General features: G+C 42.7%; 1 protein-coding gene across 1 annotated transcript in view; it reads left to right on the top strand.

The window, feature by feature from the left end:
- Window positions 1–24,958, top strand: part of LOC126412239 (glutathione S-transferase D7-like) — a 92,177-nt gene that overhangs the window by 56,483 nt on the left and 10,736 nt on the right. The window contains exon 4 of the mRNA XM_050081731.1: window positions 24,502–24,643. Within this exon, the coding sequence (XP_049937688.1) occupies window positions 24,502–24,643 (142 nt within the window). The remainder of the gene's footprint in view (window positions 1–24,501; window positions 24,644–24,958) is intronic.

Genomic DNA, 24,958 nt, shown 5'->3' with positions numbered 1-24,958 from the left:
CTCTCTGAGAGGAAATCACGTATCCAGCCACACAACTGAGACGATACTTCATATGCATGCAATTTGATTAATAGTAGCTTGTGAGGAACGGTATCAAAAGCCTTCTGGAAATCTAGGAATATGGAATCGATCTGTGGTCCCTTTTCGACAGCACTTATTGCTTCATTCTGAGCTAATAACGAGCATCAAAACGGATATAGGAATTAGTGAACACACAGTCGTAGCGAGACTAAATACCGCTACTCTCAAACCCTCCAAAAATAAACTAAAAATATATCTATTGTACAAAGCGGATAAAAATTACCTTGGCGCCTTCCTGAGGGGCAATCTCCACACCTTCAAAATTACCAATGTCAATGTAGACCAGATGTGGTCTGAATTCAGAGAAATAGTGTCGACAGCAATTGAGAGATTTATACCGAATAAATTAACAGATGACGGAGTTGATCCGTCATGGTACAGATAACAAGTAAGAACACTGTTGCAGAAACAAACAAAAAAGCATGTCAAATTTAAATGAACGCAAAATCACCAAGATTGGCGATCTTTCACGCAAGCTCGATATTTAGCGCGAACTTCAATGCGAGATGCTTACAATAGTTTCTACAATGAAACTTCGTCTCGAAACCTGGCAGAAAATTCGAAGAGACTCTGGCCGTATGTAAAGTATACAAGTGACAAGACACAATGCCTTCTCTGCACGATAGCAATGGAAAAAAATATAACGAGAGTGCTACTAAAACAGAGTTATTAAACACTGTCTTCCAAAATTCCTTCACCAAAGAAGACGAAGTAGATTTTGCAGAATTCGAATCAAGAGTATCTGCCAACATCAGTAGCTTAGAAGCAGATATCCTCAGAGTAGTGAAGCAACATAAATAACTTAATAAAAGCAAACCTTCCGGTCCAGACTATATACCAATTAGGTTCCTTTCAGAGTATGCTGATGCAATAGCTCTGTACTTCATCCGTACTGGAAAGCCGCACAGGTCACACCAATATTTAGGAAAGGCAATAGCAGTAATCCACTAAATTACAGGCCCATATCATAAACGTCAACATGCAGCACGATTCTGGAATATATATATAGTGTTCGAACATTATGAATTAATTGAAGAGAACGATCTATTGGCACATTGTTAACACGGATTTTGAAAACACAAGACAACTAGCTCTTTACTCACACCAAGTGTTGAGTTCTATAGACAAGGGATTTCAAGTTGATCCGTATTTATAGATTCCCAGGAGGCTTTTGACACCGTACCTCTCAAGCGGCTTGTAATCAAATTACACGTTTATGTAATATCGTGTCAGGTATGCGACCGGATTCGTGATTTCCTGTCAGAGAGATCACAGTCCGAAGTAACTGACGGAAAGTCATCGGGCAAAAAAAGTGATTTCTGGTGTCCCCCAAGGTAGCACTATAGGCCTTCTGCTGTTCCTTATCTACATAAACGATTTAGGAGAATCTGAGCAGCCGTCTTAGGTTGCTTGCAGATGATGCTGCCGTCTATCGTCTAGTAGAGTCATCAGGTGATCAAAACGAATTGTAGAACGATTTAGATAAGATATCTGTATACTGCGAAAATAGGCAATTGACCCTAAATAATGGAAAGTGTGAGGCCATACACATGAGTGATAAAAGTAATCCGTTTAACTTCGGTTACACGATAAATCAATCACATACAAATGCCGTAAATTCTGCTAAATACCTAGGAATTACAATTACGAATAACTTAAATTGGAAAGAAGACAGAAAATACTGTCGACAAAGCGAACCAATGACTGCATTGTCTTTTCAGAACACTTAGAAGATGCCACAGATCTGCTAAAGAGACTGCCTGCACTACACTTGTCCTTTCTCTTTTAGAATACTGCTGTGCAGTGTGGGATCCTTACCAGGTGGGACTAACGGAGTATATCGAGAAAGTTCAAAGAAGAGCACCATGTTTTGTATTATCGAGAATAGGGGAGAGAATGTCATGGACATGACACATGATTTGGGGTGGACCCCATTAAAACAAAGGTGCTACTCGTTGCCATGGTATCTTCTCACGAAATTTCTATCTCCAGCTTTTTCCTCTGAATGCAAAAATATTTTGTTGCCACCGACCTTCGCAGGGAGAGACGATCATCATAATAAAATAAGGGAAAATAGATCTTGCATGGAAAGATATAGGTATTCGTTTTTTCCGCGGGCTGTTCGAGAGTGGAATAACTGAGAATTATTGTGATGGTGGTTCGATGAACTCTCTGCCAGGCACTTAAGTATGATTTGCAGAGTGTCGATATAGATGTAGATGTATTACAAACTGTGACATTTTTGACAGGAAATCACGAATTCAGTCGCGCAACTGCCATACTCCACAGCTACGTGATCTGATTAGAAGCGTCCTGTGAGGAACTGTGTCAAAACTGTTTTGGAAATCTATAAATATGCACTGAATGTGAGGTCCCCTGTCGGTAGCGCTCCTCTGACCTAATTGCTATGCTGGCTGTGCCGAAAGACCTGCCTTTATTAAGTGATTTAAGCTGCTTCGCTACACCGAGGATATCCACTTCTAAGTTACATATGTTAGTAGCTGTTCTTCATTCTGATATTAAAATATTTACTTCGTATTTTTTAGTGATGGTATTTCGGAAACCTGTGCTTCTTTAACTCCACTTTCGTGGTACTGTCATCGATAATACACTACTGGCCATTAAAATTGCTACACCAAGGAGGAGACTTTGATAAACGTCGGATTGTAGCCTACCGCGATTGCGGTTTATCGTATCGCGACATTGCTGCTCGCGTTGGTCGAGATCCAATGGCTGTCAGCAGAATATGGAATCAGTGGGTCGAGGAGGGTAATACGGAATGCCGTGATGGATCCCAACGGCCTCGTATCACTAGCAGTCGAGATGACAGGCATCTTATCAGCATGGCTGTAACGGATCGTGCAACCACGTCTCGATCCCTGAGGCAACAGATGGGGACGTTTGCAAGACAACAACCATCTGCACGATCGGTTCGACGACGTTTGCAGCAGCATGGACTATCAGCTCGGAGACCATGGTTGCGGTTACCCTTGACGCTGCATCACAGACAGGAGAGCCCGCTATGGTGTACTCAACGACGAACCTGGGTGGACGAATGGCAAAACGTCATTTTTTCAGATGAATCCAGGTTCTGTTTACTGCATCACGATGGTCGCATCCGTATTTGGCGATATCGCGGTGAACGCACATTGGAAGCGTGTATTCGTACTAGCGTATCACCCGGCGTGGTGGTACGGGGTGCCATTGGTTACACGTCTCGGTCACCTCTTGTTCGCATTGACGACACTTTGAACAGTGGACGTTACATTTCAGATATGTTACGACCCGTGGCTCTACCCTTCATTCGATCCCTGCGGGACCCTACATTTCAGCAGCATAATGCACGACCGCATGTTGCAAGTCCTGTACGGGCCTTTCTGGATACAGAAAATGTTCGACTGCTGCCCTGGCCAGCGCATTCTCCAGATCTCTCACCAACTGAAAACGTCTGGTCAATGGTGGCCGAACAATTGGCTCGTCACAATACACCAGTCACTACTCTTGATGAACTGTGGTATCGTGTTGAAGCTGCATGGGCAGCTGTACCTGTACACGTCATCCAAGCTCTGTTTGACTCAATGCCCAGGCGTATCGAGGCCGTTATTACGGCCAGAGGCGGTTGTTCTGGGTACTGATTTCTCAGGATCTATGAACCCGAAGTGCGTGAAAATGTAATCACATGTCAGTTCTAGTATAATATATTTGTCCAATGAATACCCGTTTATCATTTCTTCTTGGTGTAGCAATTTTAATGGCCAGTAGTGTATTACCAATCCTGACTAGCGTAAAGGTACTGATTGTGTCATGCCACTTGTGTACTTTATACACGACCAGACCTTTAACATTACCGGCCCTTACCAAATTGGTAATTGCTGATCAAGTAACCTTCTGTGAAGGGTACCTGCCGGCCGTGGTGGCCGAGCGGTTCTAGGCGCTACAGTCTGGAACCGCGTGACCGCTACGGTCGCAGGTTCGAATCCTGCCTCGGGCATGGACCTGCGTGATGTCCTTAGATTAATTAGGTTTAAGTAGTTCTAAGTTCAAAATGGTTCAAATGGCTCTGAGCACTATGCGACTTAACTTCTGAGGTCGTCGCCTAGAACTTAGAACTAATTAAACCTAACTAACCTAAGGACGTCACACACATCCATGCCCGAGGCAGGATTCGAACCTGCGACCGTAGCGGTCGCTCGGTTCCAGACTGTAGCGCCTAGAACCGCACGGCCACTCCGGCAGGCTAGTTCTAAGTTCTCGGGGACTGATGATCTCAGAAGTTAAGTTCCATAGTGCTCAGAACTTTTTGAACCATTTGAAGGGTACCTAATGACAAGGAATCAGACTAAAATTTCGAAATGGAGACGTAAGTAAAACAGTAGAATCTGCAAAGCTAAAGGGTTTTGAACTGACGTTTTACTAATTCTAAGGTAAACTGTGAACATGTATACATATAATTAGCCTAATTAGGCAATACGGTGTCAAGTTTTATGGCAAAGCGGAAATAAACTTCACCTAAGAAAACTAACCGTACTTGATACCAATCTCTTCTAACACAGTTACTGTCAATATCATACTGCAACTTGCCCTAGGGAACAACACAAGAGCTAACCCATACGCAGAACACAGAGTGGCTAACAAATGCAGCAGTACTCACTATCTCACAATAACACTTGCTACTGGCAAAAATTACTATGCAGCGTAATGAATACATGCAGAAGGGCATATGAACCTACTAACATAGTCTGACGGGCAATAGCATGAACTACTACTCTTTTAATTAACTATCACAAATAAGATAATGATTTTGGAACAGCGCTGATTACTGGGGGCTTAAGAAATTTGCACATGAATCTCCTCTATACAAATAGGGAGTACTGTTATTATTTTTTAAAAAATGTTTTGGTGTAGAATAAATGATTGTACTGGTTGCTGCACTTGCTCAGAAAGAGCCTTTACTTCCATTCATCACATAAGTTAAGTAGCTTATGAGGTCCCTTAAAATTGTATGGTTTGAAGAACTACCATCAACTGTAAATGGTAACACACAAAATTAAGAAAATGGGGAACATCTTTAGTAACAACGTTAATACAATGAATAATGCAACATTAGTTGGAAAGGGACATAGCGACTACTGACTCACTCGACTCCAAGTCAAACTGGCTTTGTAAATGTCTGCCCAACTTGAAAAACTACTTTCAAACGATACATACAAAGAAACAAACAATTACAAATTTACAAACCTATTCAAAGTGAAATAATACTGCTGTCTTTTTATGACTTTCACCTGTAAACAGCTATAAGTACTTCACATTTTTGGCATTGATTATTTTGATGGCAGCTTTTTATTTAGTGAAAAGCTTTCTCTATGAACACACTTTGGGAAACTTTAAGATGAAAAATTATGTGGAGTGAATCATTTACTACTATACAGAAAACTAAGCACATAAAACTAAAAAAGGTTTCAGTTTAATAAAAAAAAAAAGGGTACCCGGAATTAACACTTGGAAAGCACTCAGTCTGAGAATGTGACTGGGGTTAATCACGGGTGTGTACACATAATTTAGAAGTTTCACGTAAACTCGCTATTGAATACATACCTGGTCCATTTAGATAACAATTCTGCTGAAGATGGTAGCGCTTGTGCCAAATTACCATGGCTATAAAATTTATGGTAAAGCCACTATGGTTCTTGATGTTAGCCACACTCTGATATAACTCTTCTTGGCGACGTAAATTTAACCAGACAGGGCCAATAATGATACCATGATCGATAGGCCACTTTACATCCCATCCGAGGCTAATTTTCATGTTCGCAAGCTCTGCTTGTCTCAATTTATACATCCAAATTAACCACGGATAAACTCTAGTGTCCTATTCAACTCGTCGGCTTTGACCAATGACGTCATATGTAAGGCAAAGATGCGTCATACCCGCAATCTATGAAGGGAACGGATCGTACTCGTAAACAAACAAATATAGCATGCGATAAAATAATACATTTAACGCGATTATTATTTACGCACGAATTACATGCAAACGAGTTGAAAATAACCGAAATAAATAATAGGAGTGTAAAAAATTTGTGTCTAATTAGAATTATTATCATAATTTAAGCAAGTGGAGGGGCACAGAGAACCATAAACTGTGTGGGTGTTAGAGAAAACAATTCCTTTATTCCCACATATTTTTAGCAATAACTTAACACTACACACATGAATGAATTGTGTAGACATGAACAGCACGGAATAACTAACAAAAGTTACGTCAAAGAATAACTATATCACTGCACGTAAATTAACACTTCACGGAATGTTTATGAAGCACTGTACACTTGTAGGGATCGATTGTCAGAAATAGGTCACTACATGACTCCCCCCTTTAATGCTAACCATACCGCAGATTAAATTTCACACGCCGTCCAGCTCTTGTAACTACTTCTTTCTTGAAACCGGGCGGTGCGTCACGTGTGTCAGTTGTTGTGTCAGGGAGTGGTGTAGTAGTCCTCGACGTCGGTCTTGGTGTTGCAGTGACTGGTGTTCGCTGAGCATTGTGGTGTTCATGGGGCACAGGAAACACATCTTGTAGCTTCTCCTGTCTTCTCTGGTTTGTGTTCAGTGGTAGCTGTGGTGTCTGTTGCGTCCAGAAATGCAGGCTTGATACGGTCCACTGCAACTGTGGTGGGTGTACCGTTAATCATTATGCGGAAAGTATTGGTATCCCTACTGACTACCAGATATGGTCCGTCATATGGTGGCTGCAGTGGTTTACGCACAGTATCATTGCGTAAGAATACATGCGTGCAATTGTCTAGCTCCGCAAAAACGAACAAGTGTCTTCCAAGCTGGTTTCTAGGCATTGTTGGTCTCAATTGGCGTATATGCTCTCTTAATCTTGTGGCGAATTCTGAGGCTGTGATTGTATCATCTTCCATGCTGTGCAGAAATTCTCCAGGTAGGCGTAACGTTTGTCCATACACCAGTTCTGCTACTGCTGCTTTCAGATCACTTTTGAATGACGTTCGTAGACCCAAAAGTACGATAGGTAGTGTCTCTGTCCAATTCGGTGTTGCGTGACATCTCAGTGCTGCCTTTAACTGTCGATGAAGACGCTCAACCATGCCATTTGATGCGGGGTGGTATGCCGTGGTGCGTATGCGTTTCGTACCTAATAACGTAGCCAATGCTTTGAAAACGTAGACTTCAAATTGACGTCCTTGATCAGTTGTAATTCTCAGAGGAACTCCAAACCGGGCATTCCAACCACGAAAAAATGTTTGAGCTATAGTTTCTGCAGTGATGTCCTTAATTGGAAATGCCTCACGCCACCTTGTAAATCTGTCAATCACCGTGAGGCAATAACTGTAGCCTTCCGATGTCGAGAGTGGGCCGATGATGTCAACATGCACATGGTCAAAACGCTGATTTGGTGGAAGAAATGTGCCTAATGGTGCCCTGACGTGCTGTGTGATTTTATTCCTCTGGCACGCCAAGCATTGCTTCACAAATGTTTTACAGTCTGTGTGCATACATGGCCATACAAATTTTTGTTTGACCAATCTGAGTTTGGCTCTTACTCCTGGGTGTGACAGATTGTGCACTGATGCAATTGCCTGTGTTCTGAATTGTTGTGGCACAAATGGACGTATCTTTCCTCTTGCTACGTCACAGTACAACTCAATACTTGCTTCAGGAAACGTCACGAGCTGTAGCTTCAATCCTTTCTCTTGTTGCAATAGATCACGCAACTCACTATCACATTGTTGCGCATGCGCGAGGGCGTCGTAATCAATGGCCTTTGTCACTGCTTCCACCCGTGCGATGTCATCTGCTACTGTGGACACTGCTTCTATGCGAGAATGTGCATCAGCTGGAACATTTAGCTTCCCTTCCACATACACAATGCTGGTCGTGAATTGCCTGATATAATCTAAGTGTCGCAGCTGCCTGGGCGATGCTTTCTCTGGCTTTACCTTAAAGGCATAGGTAAGCGGTTTATGATCTGTGGAAATCGTGAACTGTCGCCCTTCTAATGCGTGTCTGAAATTTTTTACTGCTGCATAAGTGGCGTACAGCTCACGGTCATATGTTGCCCAACGTTGCTGAGATGGTGATAACTTATGACTATAGAATGCAATGGGCTGCCATAACTGATCAAGTTGTTGCTGAAGTACGGCACCAATGGCTGTGGCCGAAGCATCAACCATGAGAGCGAGTGGAGCATGCGCGACCGAGTGTGTTAACTGCGAGGCCTCTGCTATAGCTTTTTTTGTAGCGTGAAACGCGGTGTCCGCCTCGATAGTACAGTGCACACTGTGGTTAGGTTTAGGTGCGCCTTTAAGTAGTTCATTCAATGGTGCTGTTATCAGTGCATGATTGCGAATGAAGCGTTGGTAGAAAATCACTACTCCAATGAATCGTCGTAATTCTCTGACTGTGACAGGGCGGGGGTATTTGTTTATGGCCTCTACTTTACTATGTGGCGGTCGAATACCCTGTGCATTCACCAAATATCCTAGAAAGTGGACCTCTTTCTCACCAAAAACACACTTGACAGGATTAATTACTAGTCCATGGGTGCGTAGGCGGTCAAACACTTGTGCCAAATGCTGTAAGTGCTCCTCTTCCGATGCACACATAACCAATAAATCATCTATATACACATAACAAAAATCTAAATCTCTTGTAACCTCATCCATAAAACGTTGGAAGGTCTGGGTGGCATTACATAGTCCGAATAGCATTCGGGTGAATTCAAATAGACCGAATGGTGTTGTCACTGCTGTTTTAGGAATGTCTTCTGCAGCTATAGGGATCTGATAGTAAGCTCAAACTAGATCAATGGTAGAAAATATAGTCTTACCGTGAACATTTGTAGAAAAGTCTTCTGTAAGTGGAACTGGGTACCGGTCTGGAATGGTCCTTGCATTGAGTTGGCGGTAGTCACCGCAGGGGCGCCATCCATTCTTCTATTTAGGCACGATGTGAATTGAGGATGTCCAACTGCTACTAGAAACTCTGCAGATACTTTGTGACGGCATGCTGCGAAATTCCTGCTTTACCACCTTTAGCTTTTCGGCCGTTAAACGTCTAGGCCGAGTGTGATTTGGCGGCCCTGGCGTGGTCAAAATGTGGTGGACGGCTGTATGCTTGACTGGTGGGATAGTAGGCGATTGCTGTGTGATCTCGGGGTATCCTTTCAGTAATCGTATACAGGGTGTTACAAAAAGGTACGGCCAAACTTTCAGGAAACATTCCTCACACACAAAGAAAGAAAAGATGTTATGTGGACATGTGTCCGGAAACGTTTACTTTCCACGTTAGAGCTCATTTTATTACTTCTCTTCAAATCACATTAATCATGGAATGGAAACACACAGCAACAGAACGTACCAGCGTGACTTCAAACACTTTGTTACAGGAAACGTTCAAAATGATCTCCGTTAGCGAGGATACATCCATCCACCCACCGTCGCATGGAATCCCTGATGCGCTGATGCAGCCCTGGAGAGTGGCGTATTGTATCACAGCCGTCCACAATACGAGCACGAAGAGTCTCTACATTTGGTACCGGGGTTGCGTAGACAAGAGCTTTCAAATGCCTCCATAAATGAAAGTCAAGAGGGTTGAGGTCAGGAGAGCGTGGAGGCCATGGAATTGGTCCGTCTCTACCAATCCATCGGTCACCGAATCTGTTGTTGAGAAGCGTACGAACACTTCGACTGAAATGTGCAGGAGCTCCATCGTGCATGAACCACATGTTGTGTCGAACTTGTAAAGGCACATGTTCTAGCAGCACAGGTGGAGTATCCCGTATGAAATCATGATAACGTGCTCCATTGAGGGTAGGTGGAAGAACATGGGGCCCAATCAAGACGTCACCAACAATGCCTGCCCAAACGTTCACAGAAAATCTGTGTTGATGACGTGATTGCACAACTGCGTGCGGATTCTCGTCAGCCCACACATGTCGATTGTGAAAATTTAAAATTTGATCTCGTTGGAATGAAGCCTCATCCGTAAAGAGAACATTTGCACTGAAATGAGGATTGACACATTGTCGGATGAACCATCCGCAGAAATGTACCCGTGGAGGCCAATCAGCTGCTGATAGTGCCTGCACACGCTGTACGTGGTACGGAAACAACTGGTTCTCCCATAGCACTCTCCATACAGTGACGTGGTCAACGTTACCCTGTACAGCAGCAACTTCTCTGACGCTGACATTAGGGTTATCGTCAACTCCACGAAGAATTGCCTCGTCCATTGCAGGTGTCCTCGTCGTTCTAGGTCTTCCCCAGTCGTGAGTCATAGGCTGGAATGTTCCGTGCTCCCTAAGACGCCGATCAATTGCTTCGAACGTCTTCCTGTCGGACACCTTCGTTCTGGAAATCTGTCTCGATACAAACGTACCGCGCCACGGCTATTGCCCCTTGCTAATCCATACATCAAATGGGCATCTGCCAACTCCGCATTTGTAAACATTGCACTGACTGCAAAACCACGTTCGTGATGAACACTAACCTGTTGATGCTACGTACTGATGTGCTTGATGCTAGTACTGTAGAGCAATGAGTCGCATGTCAACACAAGCACCGAAGTCAACATTACCTTCCTTCAATTGGGCCAACTGGCGATGAATCGAGGAAGTACAGCACATACTGACGAAACTAAAATGAGCTCTAACATGGAAATTAAGCGTTTCCGGACACATGTCCACATAACATCTTTTCTTTATTTGTGTGTGAGGAATGTTTCCTGAAAGTTTGGCCGTACCTTTTTGTAACACCCTGTATATGGTGTGTCGCCTGTGACTGTGCGTACCTCTAGTGGTGTGATACAACGGACTTTTCCTGTTGTATGCAGACTAGTAGTCAAATCTATTAGTCGCTGACGTCGCAGATCTGGCAGTAAGTCGTAGAAGGACAAAAAATCTGCTCCGATAATAGGCTGTGATATATCTGCCACTGTAAATTGCCTTTCAAACACACGGCGTAGCCCCAAGCTAAGGAATAATGTTACTCGACCGTATGTTCTAATTTTGGAGTCATTGGCGGCGAATAGATAAGTCGTCGCAGCTCCGGCGTGATAGGCGGTTTGCTGGATATACGGACACTTCTGCGTCTGTATCGACGAGAAACTGTAGTTTTGTTTCGCGGTCTGTCACAAAAAGTCGGCGAGTGTTTGCACTGGAAGTTATCGCTGCTACGGTGTCTGCTTCGTGTTTCCACTTGCAAGGTGGGATACACTTTCGTGCATCATTACCAAATGTCTTGTGGTACCAGCATAAGTTCTGTAGTGACGGTGATCGATTGCGACTTCGTGACCGTCAGCGGCGTGGCCGTTGGCGGTTGTGCGTTGTTTGTAATGCAGCTATCTGTGCGGTTAACTCTGCCAGTTGTGATTGTAGGGAGACTAGCGTCACAGTGGGCGAATTTTCTTGTTGTGGCGTTAATGTTGAGACACTTGACGTGGGATACATTTCAATTAACCTGTCGGCCGTTTGTGCCAGTGCGTTGAAATCGCCTGCACATACCGTGAGAATTTTTTGAGTATCTGACGGCAACCGAGATAACCATATATTTCGTAGCACATCATCCGTTACAGTGTTACTTGCCAGTGTGCGCAAACGTCGTAAGAGTTGTGATGGAGTGCGATCTCAGAGTTCTTCAGTGCGCAGTAGCTTCTCTAGCCGTTTTTCCTCTGATTGTGACAAATGCGGTATTAAAGCGTTTTTAATGGATGCATAACGATCGGTTTCCGGTGGTGCGGCTAGGATATCTTGTATTTCTGCTGCTAGATCTTCTGTAAGTGCTGCAACCACATAGCTGTACTTAGTTTCGTCCGCCGACATTTGTGCGAGGACGAACTGGCTTTCTAACTGGGCAAACCACAATAGAGGATTATGTAACCAGAATGGTGGAGATTTTATCGTCACCCTGTTAATTGCACTGCTGGCTTCAGGTTGAATTGAGACTGGCGAATCGGTCATTATCGTGCTGACGAGCGCGACGCGGCTGGCGCGGAAGTTACAAACGTGAACGTTGCGGAACTTCGTTAAACGCTGAAGCCGACGCGGATGTTAACGTAGTTCGTCGGGGTCACCAAATGTGGGTGTTGGAGAAAACAATTCCTTTATTTCCACATGCAGTAACTTAACACTACACACTTGAATGAATTGTGTAGACATGAACAGCACGGAATAACTAACAAAAGTTAAGTCAAAGAATAACTATATCACTGCACGTAAATTAACACTTCACGGAATGTTCATGAAGCACTGTACACTTGTAGGGGTCGATTGTCAGAAATAGGTCACTACAACTGTATTACAATGTAGAGGATGGTGAAGTCATCCTATTGCAAAATTACGTTAATTTTATTATTGATAATTGATTCAAACGGGAGAAGCGCAGCGAAGTTGGGGTTTCGGGCGGGGAGAAATTAAACCTATATAAGAGGTCAATTCTAGTTACCGATTCCAATACTGTTAACTTTACTGTAGGAGTTCAGAGAGTAATTGCGAGTGCAGAAATGGTATTATATTTAACACAGAACCTGGAAAAACGTTCTAATTAATGAAACCGCGATAGGTTGAACGTTTGTAACTGTTTTGCAGTAAATCAGAGAGCAACTACTAGCGGAAAAATCTTATTACATTTGATACACCTGCTAGAAAAAAAAATGGGTCTAGTGAAGCACGGGATCGTCGGCTTTGACAAGTAACGGAAACAAAGAAATACGAGAGACGAAAAAGATAGTTGACATATATCTAGGCAAGTAGTATTTTCACGTTAAGGATATCGCGTGTTTGTATCGTATTATTTCTGTGGAAAATGAAGGGGAAGAAATGGATGGAAATATTGATAGCATAGAATACCTCACGTCACATATACATGGACTGTATCTCGAACCTCATTCGAACTTCATTGGTTGACTGCAGCACGGGATACAAGTTTAGCGTTCGTCGATTTCTTCGTTTTCGTTAGCATTAATATCCTGTTGTTCAGTTGAACTATATAGGTCAACTGAAGCACGGGATGCAGATTTTACATGTATTGTTTCTTTCGCCTACGCTACCACTAATAGTCTGTTTTTACGTAGATAGTAGTACTACCGATGGCAGAAGGAGCTACGTACAAAATATTGTATCCCATACTTCCGTTGACCTATATATATGTACACTGCTAACGAAAACGTGGAAATAGACGTACATTACATTTGCAACCTGTACCTCAGTTGAACTACGCGAAGAGCCAATAAGACAACTCATATAAAATTTGTGTCTCGTACTTCACTATGGGGTAAAGTTTTTTTTCGCCTTCGATGCTAATAGAATCGACTGAAAGTTATAGTTTTGATCACAGCAGTGACAATAGTATCCCATTCCTTAGTTGAGCTATATAGCTATACACAACATTTGTATTCTGCTCTCCAGTTGACATATATAGGTAAATCTCATCAATGTTACGTATGTCGTTCTTTTCGAGTAGGTAGAGGCAGTGTAAAGGTCAGCTGAAGGACGGGATACAAATTTTAGTTGTGTCGGGCGTTTTGCCTATAATATTGCTAGTACAGATTGGAAAAAATTTACTGGTACTAGTGCTGGGAAACGAAAGAAGAAGGACAGCTGCGAAATTTCTATCACGTACTGGAGTACACGAAAACATACGTAATGGTGTAATACAACAATAAAATACGCCAAAATAGTCAAATGCAGTAAAAGGAAAAAAAATTGAAAACTGAACTTAACACACGGGAACATCTTAAAAGAAACGAAGCTCGCCTAGAAAGACATCAACAAAAATCACATAACCACATACACAACAAACAAAACATTACGAAAACACAAACACACAAACACACACAGACACACATACACACAGACACACATTCAGGCAGAGACACACACATTCACCCCCCCCCCCCCCCCGCCTCCATCCTAATGTGAAATTAGCTAACATATTTCGGACGGTACATTTGCCCAACACGTTTAACAAAACATTTAAACGGGCAATATGTTTGGGGAATACCACACCTCCATGAATATTCGTCTAAGTGACTTTGAAGTGTGGAAATCCGGCGTTTCCCCTTCCCTACAAGAGATTTCACAGCTGACCAATAACCCTCTATGCTACTGGTGCAAGCCCCTGTGGATAATGATCTGAACTCAATATTGTGATTAACTACGAGATGCTAATAACCCATTTCCCCTAAATCCCTATATGAAGAAAAACCATCTGAAATTACAATGGAGCCCTCTCCAACGCGATCTCCAATTAAGCTGACCAAAACTTCCTTCCTTCGATTGGGTACGACTTTAAATACTACATAGTCATACTCTTGACCTGAAACTGCAGCCCCCCCCCCCCAAAAAAAATCCATAATCCCGCCGGAGGTTCCCCCCTGTTGTACTTCCTTTTGCCAAAATGCGGCTCGTCAATTTCGACCACAGCAGCCCCCCCCCCCCCAACGGCCCCCTATATTTCATGTCTTCCCCACAAACTTCCCTACAAAAAGAGTACCACTCCACAACTGTAAGCTTACTCGAAAGACACTCATGGACACACAGCCACACAGGATATCTCAAACACCAACAGTACATGATTTTCATAGTGTCTCTCAAGGCGAGCTTAGATTTTTCGAACCACGTCCCTCGTCTAATGGACCGCCACAACCGATCTTTGCTGCAGTGCCATACGAATAAGTAGTGAGTACAGCGACGAGATACACTTGTGAGGCGCATATGTCCGCCGCACTCACGACATCGAACATACTCAGCAACGAGACGACACATTTAAGAAAAACAAATCGTTGCCAACATGTCTACGCCCATAGCCTCTTTCATATCATCTAGGTTCATCGCAACAGATCAATCCATACCCACAAACGAAAATGAGATGCTAAAAATTGTCCTAAATTAAGACACTAATAGTCCAAATTACCTCAATATCGCTAAGAATGGAATTAAGTACCGAATGAATTGCAAACAACCAATTATTTAAATAAATTCTCACGAAGAATATTTTGAGCAACATGTAGCGATCTCTTTTAAAATCACATTCAATTATTTTTATGTACTATGATAGCGCTTATCCGGAACACAGAACTCTGTGGCTGAAAGTGAGGACATCATTATCTATGAGTAATGTATGACGTCATTGGTCAAAGCCGACGGATTTTATCGCTTGCTTCACTAGACCAAAAAAAAAAACGATCCAGTTTATGAACCATCTAATAGAAAAAAAAGATCTAATGAATGAACTATCGAATAGTTTGAATCGGTAGCTGGAATGGACCTCATATACAGGTCAATTCTAGTTACCGATTCCGATATTACTAAGTTTTGCGCACAACTTCAGAGAGCAATTACGAGTGCAGAAAAAAGGATCTAAGTAATGAACCATCGAACAGTTGGAATCGGTAACTAGAAGTAACCTATAGAGGAGGTCACTTCTAGTTACCGATTCAAATATTGCTGTTTCGCGGTAGTACAAAGAGCAATTACAAGCGCAAGACTCTTATAACATATGAGAAACCTGCTTAAAAAATGATCTTGTTAGAGAACTACAGAATACGGCTAGACTTTGAAAAAATAAAAATCTTTACAAACATTACTGCACACTCAAAAAATAAAATAAAATAAAATAAAACGCAAAAATGAGCAAACCTTGGAACCGATAACTGTATTACACGAAAGTCACATCAGCTGCAGTAGCTCCAAAACAACACTCAGTGAAACTGATACATGAGGAATGAAAGTAAAATTAAGAACAGTATAGCAAAAGCATCGAAAATGAAAACATAAAAGTGGCTACATTAAACGAAACTTACCACATATGAACTTCCAAAGCAGTGAGAAATCGAGGCTGCCAAAAACAGAGAATAAGGACATAACGAGAAATAATAATGTTAGGAGGTGAAACTATAACGAAATACGCAAAATCCAATCAAAAAATTAATAAGAAACACAAACTACCCTGCACGAAAGAGACACCACCCAAATCAGTTCTCCCCTACCACGCCCCCTCATCCACAAGCAAAATTTTAAAATAATAATTAAAAAAATGATATCACAAGTCAATCACATGAGACCACCGGCACAAGACACAGCAACCTTTAGGAATACTCTTCCTCCAACAGTATTCATCCAAATGGCTTTGCAACACTGAAATCTTTCTCTTTCCCCGACCGACAACAGATTTTATAGCCCCTCAATGCCCCCTCAATAGAATTGGTACATGCCCCCGTCTTGTACTCCTTAAACTGAATGTTATGATTCGGACCAATTGATGACAACCCCTTTCACCCAACCCCTTGTACGAAGCAAACCCACCCGACATGACTACGGAAGCTACTTCAACATATTCTTCTATTAAAGATGTCAACACTTCCTTTGTACGATTTGGTACGACATTTACTACATAAGCACAGTCCCCTCCAGAAACTACTGCTCCAAAAACCCAAAGCGCAGCAGCCTTATTCGCCCTTTCGTACATTCTCTGTCCAAAATGTGACTCGTCTACTTCAACTGTAACCCCTGCCCCCCGCCCCCTCCCCCCCCCCCCCCCCCCCCCCCCCCAGCCAACAATGATCCCCTATACCTTATAAATTCTCCGCAGACTTCTCTACGAAATGAAACCCTTGCTTCGTGGATGACAGATTTTCAAGAGTATTGATAGCAAAAATAGTAGGTTAACATGACTCTATTACTTCTAAATTCAACCTCGATCTTTCGAACCAGGTCCCCCTGCGTTAGATCTCTATGTATTATTTTTTCTCCACCTCCACATGTATTCGTCGGAAGTTCGTGATGATGGAACCTTTGTCAAAACCATATAATTTCCACAAACACTGCACTTGCAGAATTCTGCAATAATGCCCAATGATTGCAAAAATCTTGTAGTTGAGCTACGGTCAGTCGTTTCCTCAAGGAGAATTTTCGCTATAAACACAACTGACTCATCCATAATGAATAGCAGTTGCATGGGAAATCCAGATCTTATAAATCACGACTACTTTCATCAACAAAAGATACTGAAAACAAATTACTATATGAAAACAAAACAATATACATCGAATTTTTAATATACGCACGTAACGAGGAAATCCAGAGAAAGCATTTAACGTTCGTAACTACAGTCGATGGCACAAACAAAATAACATCACACATTACATCATTGGTCAAAGACGACGGGCGGAATCGGACACTAGAATTGCCCCCCAGTCCAGCCAAACTACTACTGTAACGGCGGGGCTTTACTAAAGGTTTTACATGCAGCTGCCCTGCGTATGGTCCAGTAAAATAAACAGTTTTTAAAAATTACCTCATTCACAGAGTATTATATACAAAATTGGAGGTACAGTTACAATACAATTCTTAAAACGGTAAAATAATAACATAATTATTACATATTACATAAGGAAAGATCTTGACTATGCAGATACACTAGTTTACAACGTCAGCAGGGAACTTACACGGAATACACATAAATCTATCGAGTATTGGTGTTACAGACTCTGGATTTTTTGCCGCATTTCGGGACAAACTTTCGTTATGGAATCTATCAAATGGATTCTCTGTTGTGACAGAACAGTATGCTTCCCTTCACCGAAGGAAAGGTTTGTCTCCTTCCATGATATTAAGAAAATAACGATGAAGGAAATGTTGGTGGAATTGTATGGGGAGTAACAGATAAACAAAATATGGTTAACCACATCAATGGCGACGTTCCAAAGCATGATGGTTGTATTACAATTTTTTACTCGCCGAATATGCCTGAGTATATTAAGGCAGAATTCTTTCGACTGAAAGTGGGGCCATATTTTATAACCCGTATGTTGTTTTAAGTGTCAACGATATGGGCACACAACTGTTGCCATGCAGTGGGCAGGCAAGGTGTGGCAAATGTGACAAAGCAACCAATGAAGCCAGAGTCACTTGCTCCCTTCCAGAATTCTGCAACAGTTGCTCTGGTGATCATGCATCATGGAATCCATACTGCACAACAATTAATGAGAAGAAGAAACTACAAGCGATAAAAATAAATAGTACATTGTGCTGTGGTATAAAAATTGTACAAGTCGCTGAAGCTGCCTACACTGGCGAAATTCTTTGCCTCTGTGGTTAATAAACCAATTCAAGACATAAAGAAATTAATGGCATTAACTAAGAATTCTGCCTTAATATACTCAGGCATATTCGGACACGGGGGTCACTACACCTCAACGGACTACGCTAGCACGTCTCCCGTTAGGCCAAAATTCTCAGCTTATTCACAAACTACAGATGTAGTGGCCCTTGCTCATTATCCTCATTAGTCACAACATTACTCCGATTCCCATAAGAGTTAGAGAGTGGTGTACATCTGCACGGAAGTGATCAATGGTCGTCTGCGTCTTAATTATTTATCTGGTGTTTGTTCTTTTGGACATGTTCAAAATAACAGACAGTACATATATAAATAAGCAAGTTGTCACGGTCTCCATGCTCACTCAGACAGATCAGCAGCATAAGCATAGATACATGCCCCTATGAGTGTACTTGCAAGACAACTGTGGTATCATGCATCGGTACCACCCCACGGCCATCAGTTTGCAATGGAATTGCAAATTTCCGTTTGATGCTGATAGAGGCCAGGCAGAATCTGACAGACCCAATGGCGCACGCCCGCTGCGCTACGCCGTTAGCGGCTCCATCTCACGAGTGCTCTCTGTCACTGGGTTGTAGGACAGCCAGCAACTCTCCCCACTTGCTGTTGGAGCCTCATCACTATGATACCATCATCTACGGTTAGTATAGCGAGTCTCCTCCTTGTTGACATTGTGATAGGTAGACTCTATTTCTTGCTACATTATTTGTAATGAGTCCTTGTACACTTGAAGAAATAAAAGTAAATCTTCTGTTTGTCGTGTTAACTTGTTCGCTAATTATTTGTACTTCTGTCCAGCTTTCCTACGACAACAGTTGCCACAACATTCTGTAGCCTACATCTCCATACCGTTGTGTATAAAGTCATACAAAACATCAACCACTACTTCCTCTCAGGTAAAAAGGAAAAAAGTTACGAAAAATACAGAGGCCATCAAAACATACCTCCACCACAAGAAAAGTAGAAGAAAGTAAAGGCATTATCAACCGAAGGCTGGTACGAACACCATAGTGCTTTACTGAGCATGGTCCTATTGGAAGTGGTAAGGTTTGCCTTTATTCAGGCCTTTCAAGTGACTTATCAAACCGATTATAGGGGGACCTAAAGCTTAACGTTTATTCTGGAAAACAGTGCAACTCGCCATTTTTCACATTAGCAAACATTGCCAGATCACAAAACAAGGATAGATACGCATTAGATGAAAATCCTGTGACTGACTGCAAATCGAATAGGAGGCCTTTGGTTCCATAGTCTGCCATATGACCACTAAAGCACTGAGAAACAAAAAATGTCACAACATACAACAGCCAGCATGCCAAATTCCTCTCACTACCAACATCACCGCTGAAAGCCAAACGCAATAAGAATGAACAAATACTTAAAACGATAAATGAAAAGCCACCAAAATATCTGATACGAGTGTTGAATGATGATTCCAATGAGGAACCATCTTGTCGGTGGGAATCAATGAGTCCCTCTTCTCCACTGTTGCGTCTGAAATCCTGGCAACGAGAATAAAGGCAGACGTAAAAAGACAGGATAAAATAGCTCTCACACTGCAGTGGTATCGTAAAGGATTCAGGATTCATGTGAAGGAATTGAGTTTTGACACAGGGCGGACCCCTGTGCATGTGTCTGCAAGAAACTGGTTTTAAGCTTAGTAAATCAAAGGAGCGCAATAGGAATTCCACAGTTAAATACAGAGGAGAGAGCGGAGAGATAGAAACGGCATATTGAAGGCCTCTACGAGAGGAAGACTTGTCTGGTGACGTGAAGAAGAAGAAACAGGACTCGACAGGAAACAGGCAGGGGATCCAGTATTAGAATCAGTATTTGAAAGAACTTTAGAAGACTTAAGATCAAATAATGCAGAAGGGATAGATAACATCCCATCAGAATTTCTAAAATAGTTGGGGGAAGAGGCAACAAAACAACAACTTATGTTGGTGTGTAGAATATCTGAGACCCGCTGTACTAAACAGGGACTATGCTGAATTAGCGAAGGGGCTCCAACTGCAAGTGCGTTGAGTTGCTGCCGTCGGCCCTGCTGTACCGCAGTGACAGAGAGCATTCGTGGTACGGAGCCGCTAGCGGGTGATGGAAATTATGGACTGATAAGATAAAGAATGTAAAGGTTCTCCTGATAATCTGCGAGGAAAGGAATATATGGAGGACACCGAGAAGAAGAAGGGATAGGAAGATAAGACATCTGTTAAGACATCACTTCCACGGTATCAGAAGGAGCTGTAGAGGGTAAAATCTGAAGAAAAAGACAGATTAGACTACATCCAGAAAATTATTGAGGACGTAGGTTGCGAGTGCTGCTCTGAGATGAAAAGGTTGGCACAGGAAAGGAATTCGTGGCCGGCGCATCAAGCCAGTCAGAAGGTGATGACTCAAAAAGAAAAGGAGGGAGTAGAGGAGAGACTGCACTACTGCTTACGTTTTTAATTCAATTCTTGATTAAATTTTAAGGGAAGTCCATAACCACGTACCTCTATTCAGAGACAGGACTAGACAGGGGATCCTCTTGGCTGTTCAACGATTTACCCTTATCACGTCCTCGAGATTCGCTTCCCAAAACAATTTACCACTTTAACGCAGTGTTACATGCAATCTTAAGCCTACTGGATCAAGAGGAATGTGTTAATACCAGCCAATTTCAAGTTTGTTCCGACTCCCTGAGTGCCCTTAAATGTATTTAACGAATGTACTCAGGAGACAAATAAGTCCATAACACCCAGGTCTGTTCATCGCCTGCAAAGGACGGGGCTGTCATTCTCACGGGTAGCAGAGCACAAGCAGATTGACAAAAATGAACTGGCGGATGTTGCATCCATGGACACGTCCAATCTAAATCAAGTGGATCATTGTGCTGCCCCCTACGTGCTATGCCCTCGTATTTTAAGCAGAGGTATGTATCCATGCGAAGAAGAGTGACTGGAAGTGTGGGACAATAATTTGCGACTGGTGAAACCAACTACTAGCCTGTGGAGTAACTCCTTCCGGCCACTAAGGGGACATGAAATACTTCTCACTCCACTTCGGATAGGGCATAGTCTGATGACACATGGATTCCTGTTCCGGACGGAGAACTCTCCAACATGCGTTGATGGTGACGTACAGATTTCAGTACACATTATAGATAAACGTACACTCTCAGGCAAAAAAAAAAGTACTTACCACGAAGGAATTATCCGAATGGAAAGGAAACTGGTAGATGTGATGGTCATGCGCAGCAAACAAATGATTACAATTTCTGAAAAATTGGTTGATTTATTCAAGAGACAGAGCTTCTCAAATTGAGCAGATCAACAACGCGTTAGTCCATTCCAGGCCCTTATGCAAGCAGTTATTCGGCCTGGCATTGATTAGTAGAGTTGTTGGATGTCCTCCTGAGGGATATCGTGCCAAATTCCGTCCAAGTTGCGCGTTAGGTCGTCAACATTCCGAGCAGGCAGTTATTCGATCTGGCATTGATTGGTAGAGTTTTTGGAAGTCCTCCGCAGGGATATCGTTCCAAATTCTGTCCAGTTGGCACGTTATATCGTCAGAATCCCGAGATGGTTGGAGGACTTGCCCATAATTCTCCAAACATTCCCAGTTAAACTTGCTGGCGAAGGTAGGATTTGGCAAGCATGAAGACTAGCAGCAGAAACTCTCACCGTATGTGGCCATGCATTATTTTGTTGGAATGTAAGCCCAGGTCCGCTAGCCATGAAGGGCAGCAGAAAGAGACGTAGAACATCATCGACGTATCGCTGTGCTGTAACGGTGCCGCGGATGACGGAGGGGTCCTGCTATGACCCCTGAAACAACCACTCCTAGTTATCAAGCCGTATGGCGCACCACAGCTAGGTTGGTATCCCGCTTCTCTCCGCTGTCCGTCTCCAGGCGCGTCATCGCTGATCGTTGGGGCTCAGTTCGAAGAGGGGCTCATCACTGAAGACAATTATATTCCAGTCAATGAGATTTCAAAATGGTTCAAATGGCTCTGAGCACTATGGGACTCAACTGCTAAGGTCATTAGTCCCCTAGAACTTAGAACTAGTTAAACCTAACTAACCTAAGGACATCACAAACATCCATGCCCGAGGCAGGATTCGAACCTGCGACCGTAGCGGTCTCGCGGTTCCAGACTGCAGCGCCTTTAACCGCACGGCCACTTCGGCCGGCAATGAGATTTCAGGCCGAACATATTTCTCGAGACGCTCCTGGACAGTGGTGGAATAACCTGACTGTTGTCCACCATACGGTCTGACAACCAGTACTCCTCTCGTTGTCATCCGCAGCACCATCACAGCATGACGATACGTCATTCATCGCAAGTCATCCTGGGCTTACCATTTCAGCAAGATAATGTACGTCCATAAACGGTGAGGGTTTCTACTCTATAACGCGTCAGTTTAAAGGAATTTTGCACGATATCCAACAGGAGGACATCCAACAACTCTGTCAATCAATACCAAGCCGAATAACTGCTTGCATAACGGCCAAAGGTGGACCAACGCATTACTGACTTAATCAGTTAGGGAAGCTCTTATTCTTCAATATATCATAGAACTTTTCTGAAATTTTAAACGTTTGTTTCTCTGTACATGTACATTACATCTACCAGTTTCCGTCCCATTCGGGTAATTCCTTTGTGGTGTGGCTTCTTCTTCGTTTTAGAGTGTATTTTATATTCTGACAAGAGGGCAGAAATTAGTTTACCAGCTAATCCACCCTCTATTTCAGCAGACGATGAGACGTATGTTATACGACTTTTAAGACTCCCTGGAATGTCTGACTTTTTCCCTGCAAAATTAGGCCTGCCGCTGTGGCCGAGCGGTTCTAGGCGCTTCAGTCCTAAACCGTGCTGCTGCTACGGTCGCAGGTTCGAATCCTGCCTCGGGCATGGATGTGTATGATGTCGTTAGGTTAGTTAGGTTTACGTAGTTCTAAGTCTAGGGGACTGATGACCTCAGATCTTAAGTCCCATAGTGCTTAGAGCCATCTGAACCAATTTTTTTTTTGTTTTTTTTTTCCAAAATTAGGGCGTGGTTTTTAATGTGTTATCAGAGTGGCTGGCTCATCTTTTTTGATCAGCTAGCCATACTACCTAAATGATTTTCCATTACGTTCCTCTCGGGCTAATTTGGAAAGGGCGCCCTACACACACACACACACACACACACACACACACACACACACACACACACACAGACGCACGCACGCAGTATGTATGCCATTTCTACTCAAGTAATACGTGCAGTCCAGAACATCTCAATTTTTTGACTGGAGGTGTTTTAATACTATAGATTTTAATTTTTCATCTTCTCCTTTTACAATGTTTCATATAGCCATTTCGTGTTGTTGTAATTCACATTATTAAGATTAACCAATAATTTTTCTTCCGCAATGAACACTACAACACAGTTCTGTTAGTTAATTTCCCACCTAAGTAGTAACTTTAGAATACATGCCAACCCTTAAGTCTGTCGGCTTTCTACACATCTACACTCCCGGTGAAGTGCAAATGTGATATGGAGAGACGTTTAATCCAAAGTCATTTATGGTAGGACATATATTGCAGTATGTAATGTGGTTTTTGACGTTCCTGGCAGGTGGGAATTTTGCTTGCAGTGGCGATGCGCACCAGAAAAATGGACCCCAGTGCTCTTGAGTAGGCAAACTAACTCATCCACTCACCTCAGTTCTTGTGCAAGATGCAGTGTCGGTGACCTGACCGCCAATGTAACTCCATCACTATCCTTCAAAGCACATACGAGATAAAATCGGAATTCTGCTGGCATTACCACTGGAGGACTCCATTAGATTTCGCTCAAAATAATAAAAATTTGTTCTGCTTGTGCCGAAGGACAAAGACCCATACACATCACATTCGCGTAAAAATGGTATTCACTTAGCATCACGTCACGTTCCGTTTTGTTTTTAGGCAGTATGAGTGTAACGTTGCTGTCAATTAACACACTGCCACGCTAGCTGTCAGAAATGAATTACTGTAATGATGTTTCATTAATGTATTCTAAATAAAGCAAGAAAAATACATATATGTGCTTAAATTGGCAAGACCATTAAAAATTTCATCAATGATAGAATAGTATGTGCTTAAGCTATGCCTGATTAAATTAAATTTTAAAAAGGATCTTTCTGTATCAGCTTCGGGACAGTTCAAAATGTTCCCAACATTCATACTCTATCCCGAACCGCAATGCATTTCTACTTGCCAGTTTTAATCTCATGGTGCTGATGACGCCTTTACTTGCGGCAGCCACGCAATCGCCACGTACCTTGTGTCCAAGTACGGGAAGGACGACTCTCTGTACCCGAAGGATCCTGCCAAGAGGGTGTTGGTGGACCAACGACTTTACTTCGACGCGACCACGCTTTTCCCTCGTCTGAGAGCCACTACTGTGAGTATCTTTGCAACCACTTCCAACACGCAGTTACACAACTACAAACGTTTCGAATTATGTCATTGTAACAACTCCACTTGAAACTTTCCGGCTTATAGGCCTTGGTCGACGTACTTGTGGACTGGGTTATTTTGGTATCACGAAAAGAAGTGTTAACTCCAGTCTGATTGAACACAAAAGAAATTGCCGCCTGGGAGATACGGATAAATCAGCCGTAGCAAAACATGTTTACCAAGAGGGTGATCATGAAATATAATTCTTTGAGACGAGCGTCATATAAAAAACATCGCATTATCGTGCACACATTTCTAG

This window comes from Schistocerca serialis, chromosome 7 (assembly GCF_023864345.2).
Source record: "Schistocerca serialis cubense isolate TAMUIC-IGC-003099 chromosome 7, iqSchSeri2.2, whole genome shotgun sequence".
NCBI lineage: Eukaryota > Metazoa > Arthropoda > Insecta > Orthoptera > Acrididae > Schistocerca > Schistocerca serialis.
This window is presented reverse-complemented; position numbering and strand designations above follow the sequence as displayed.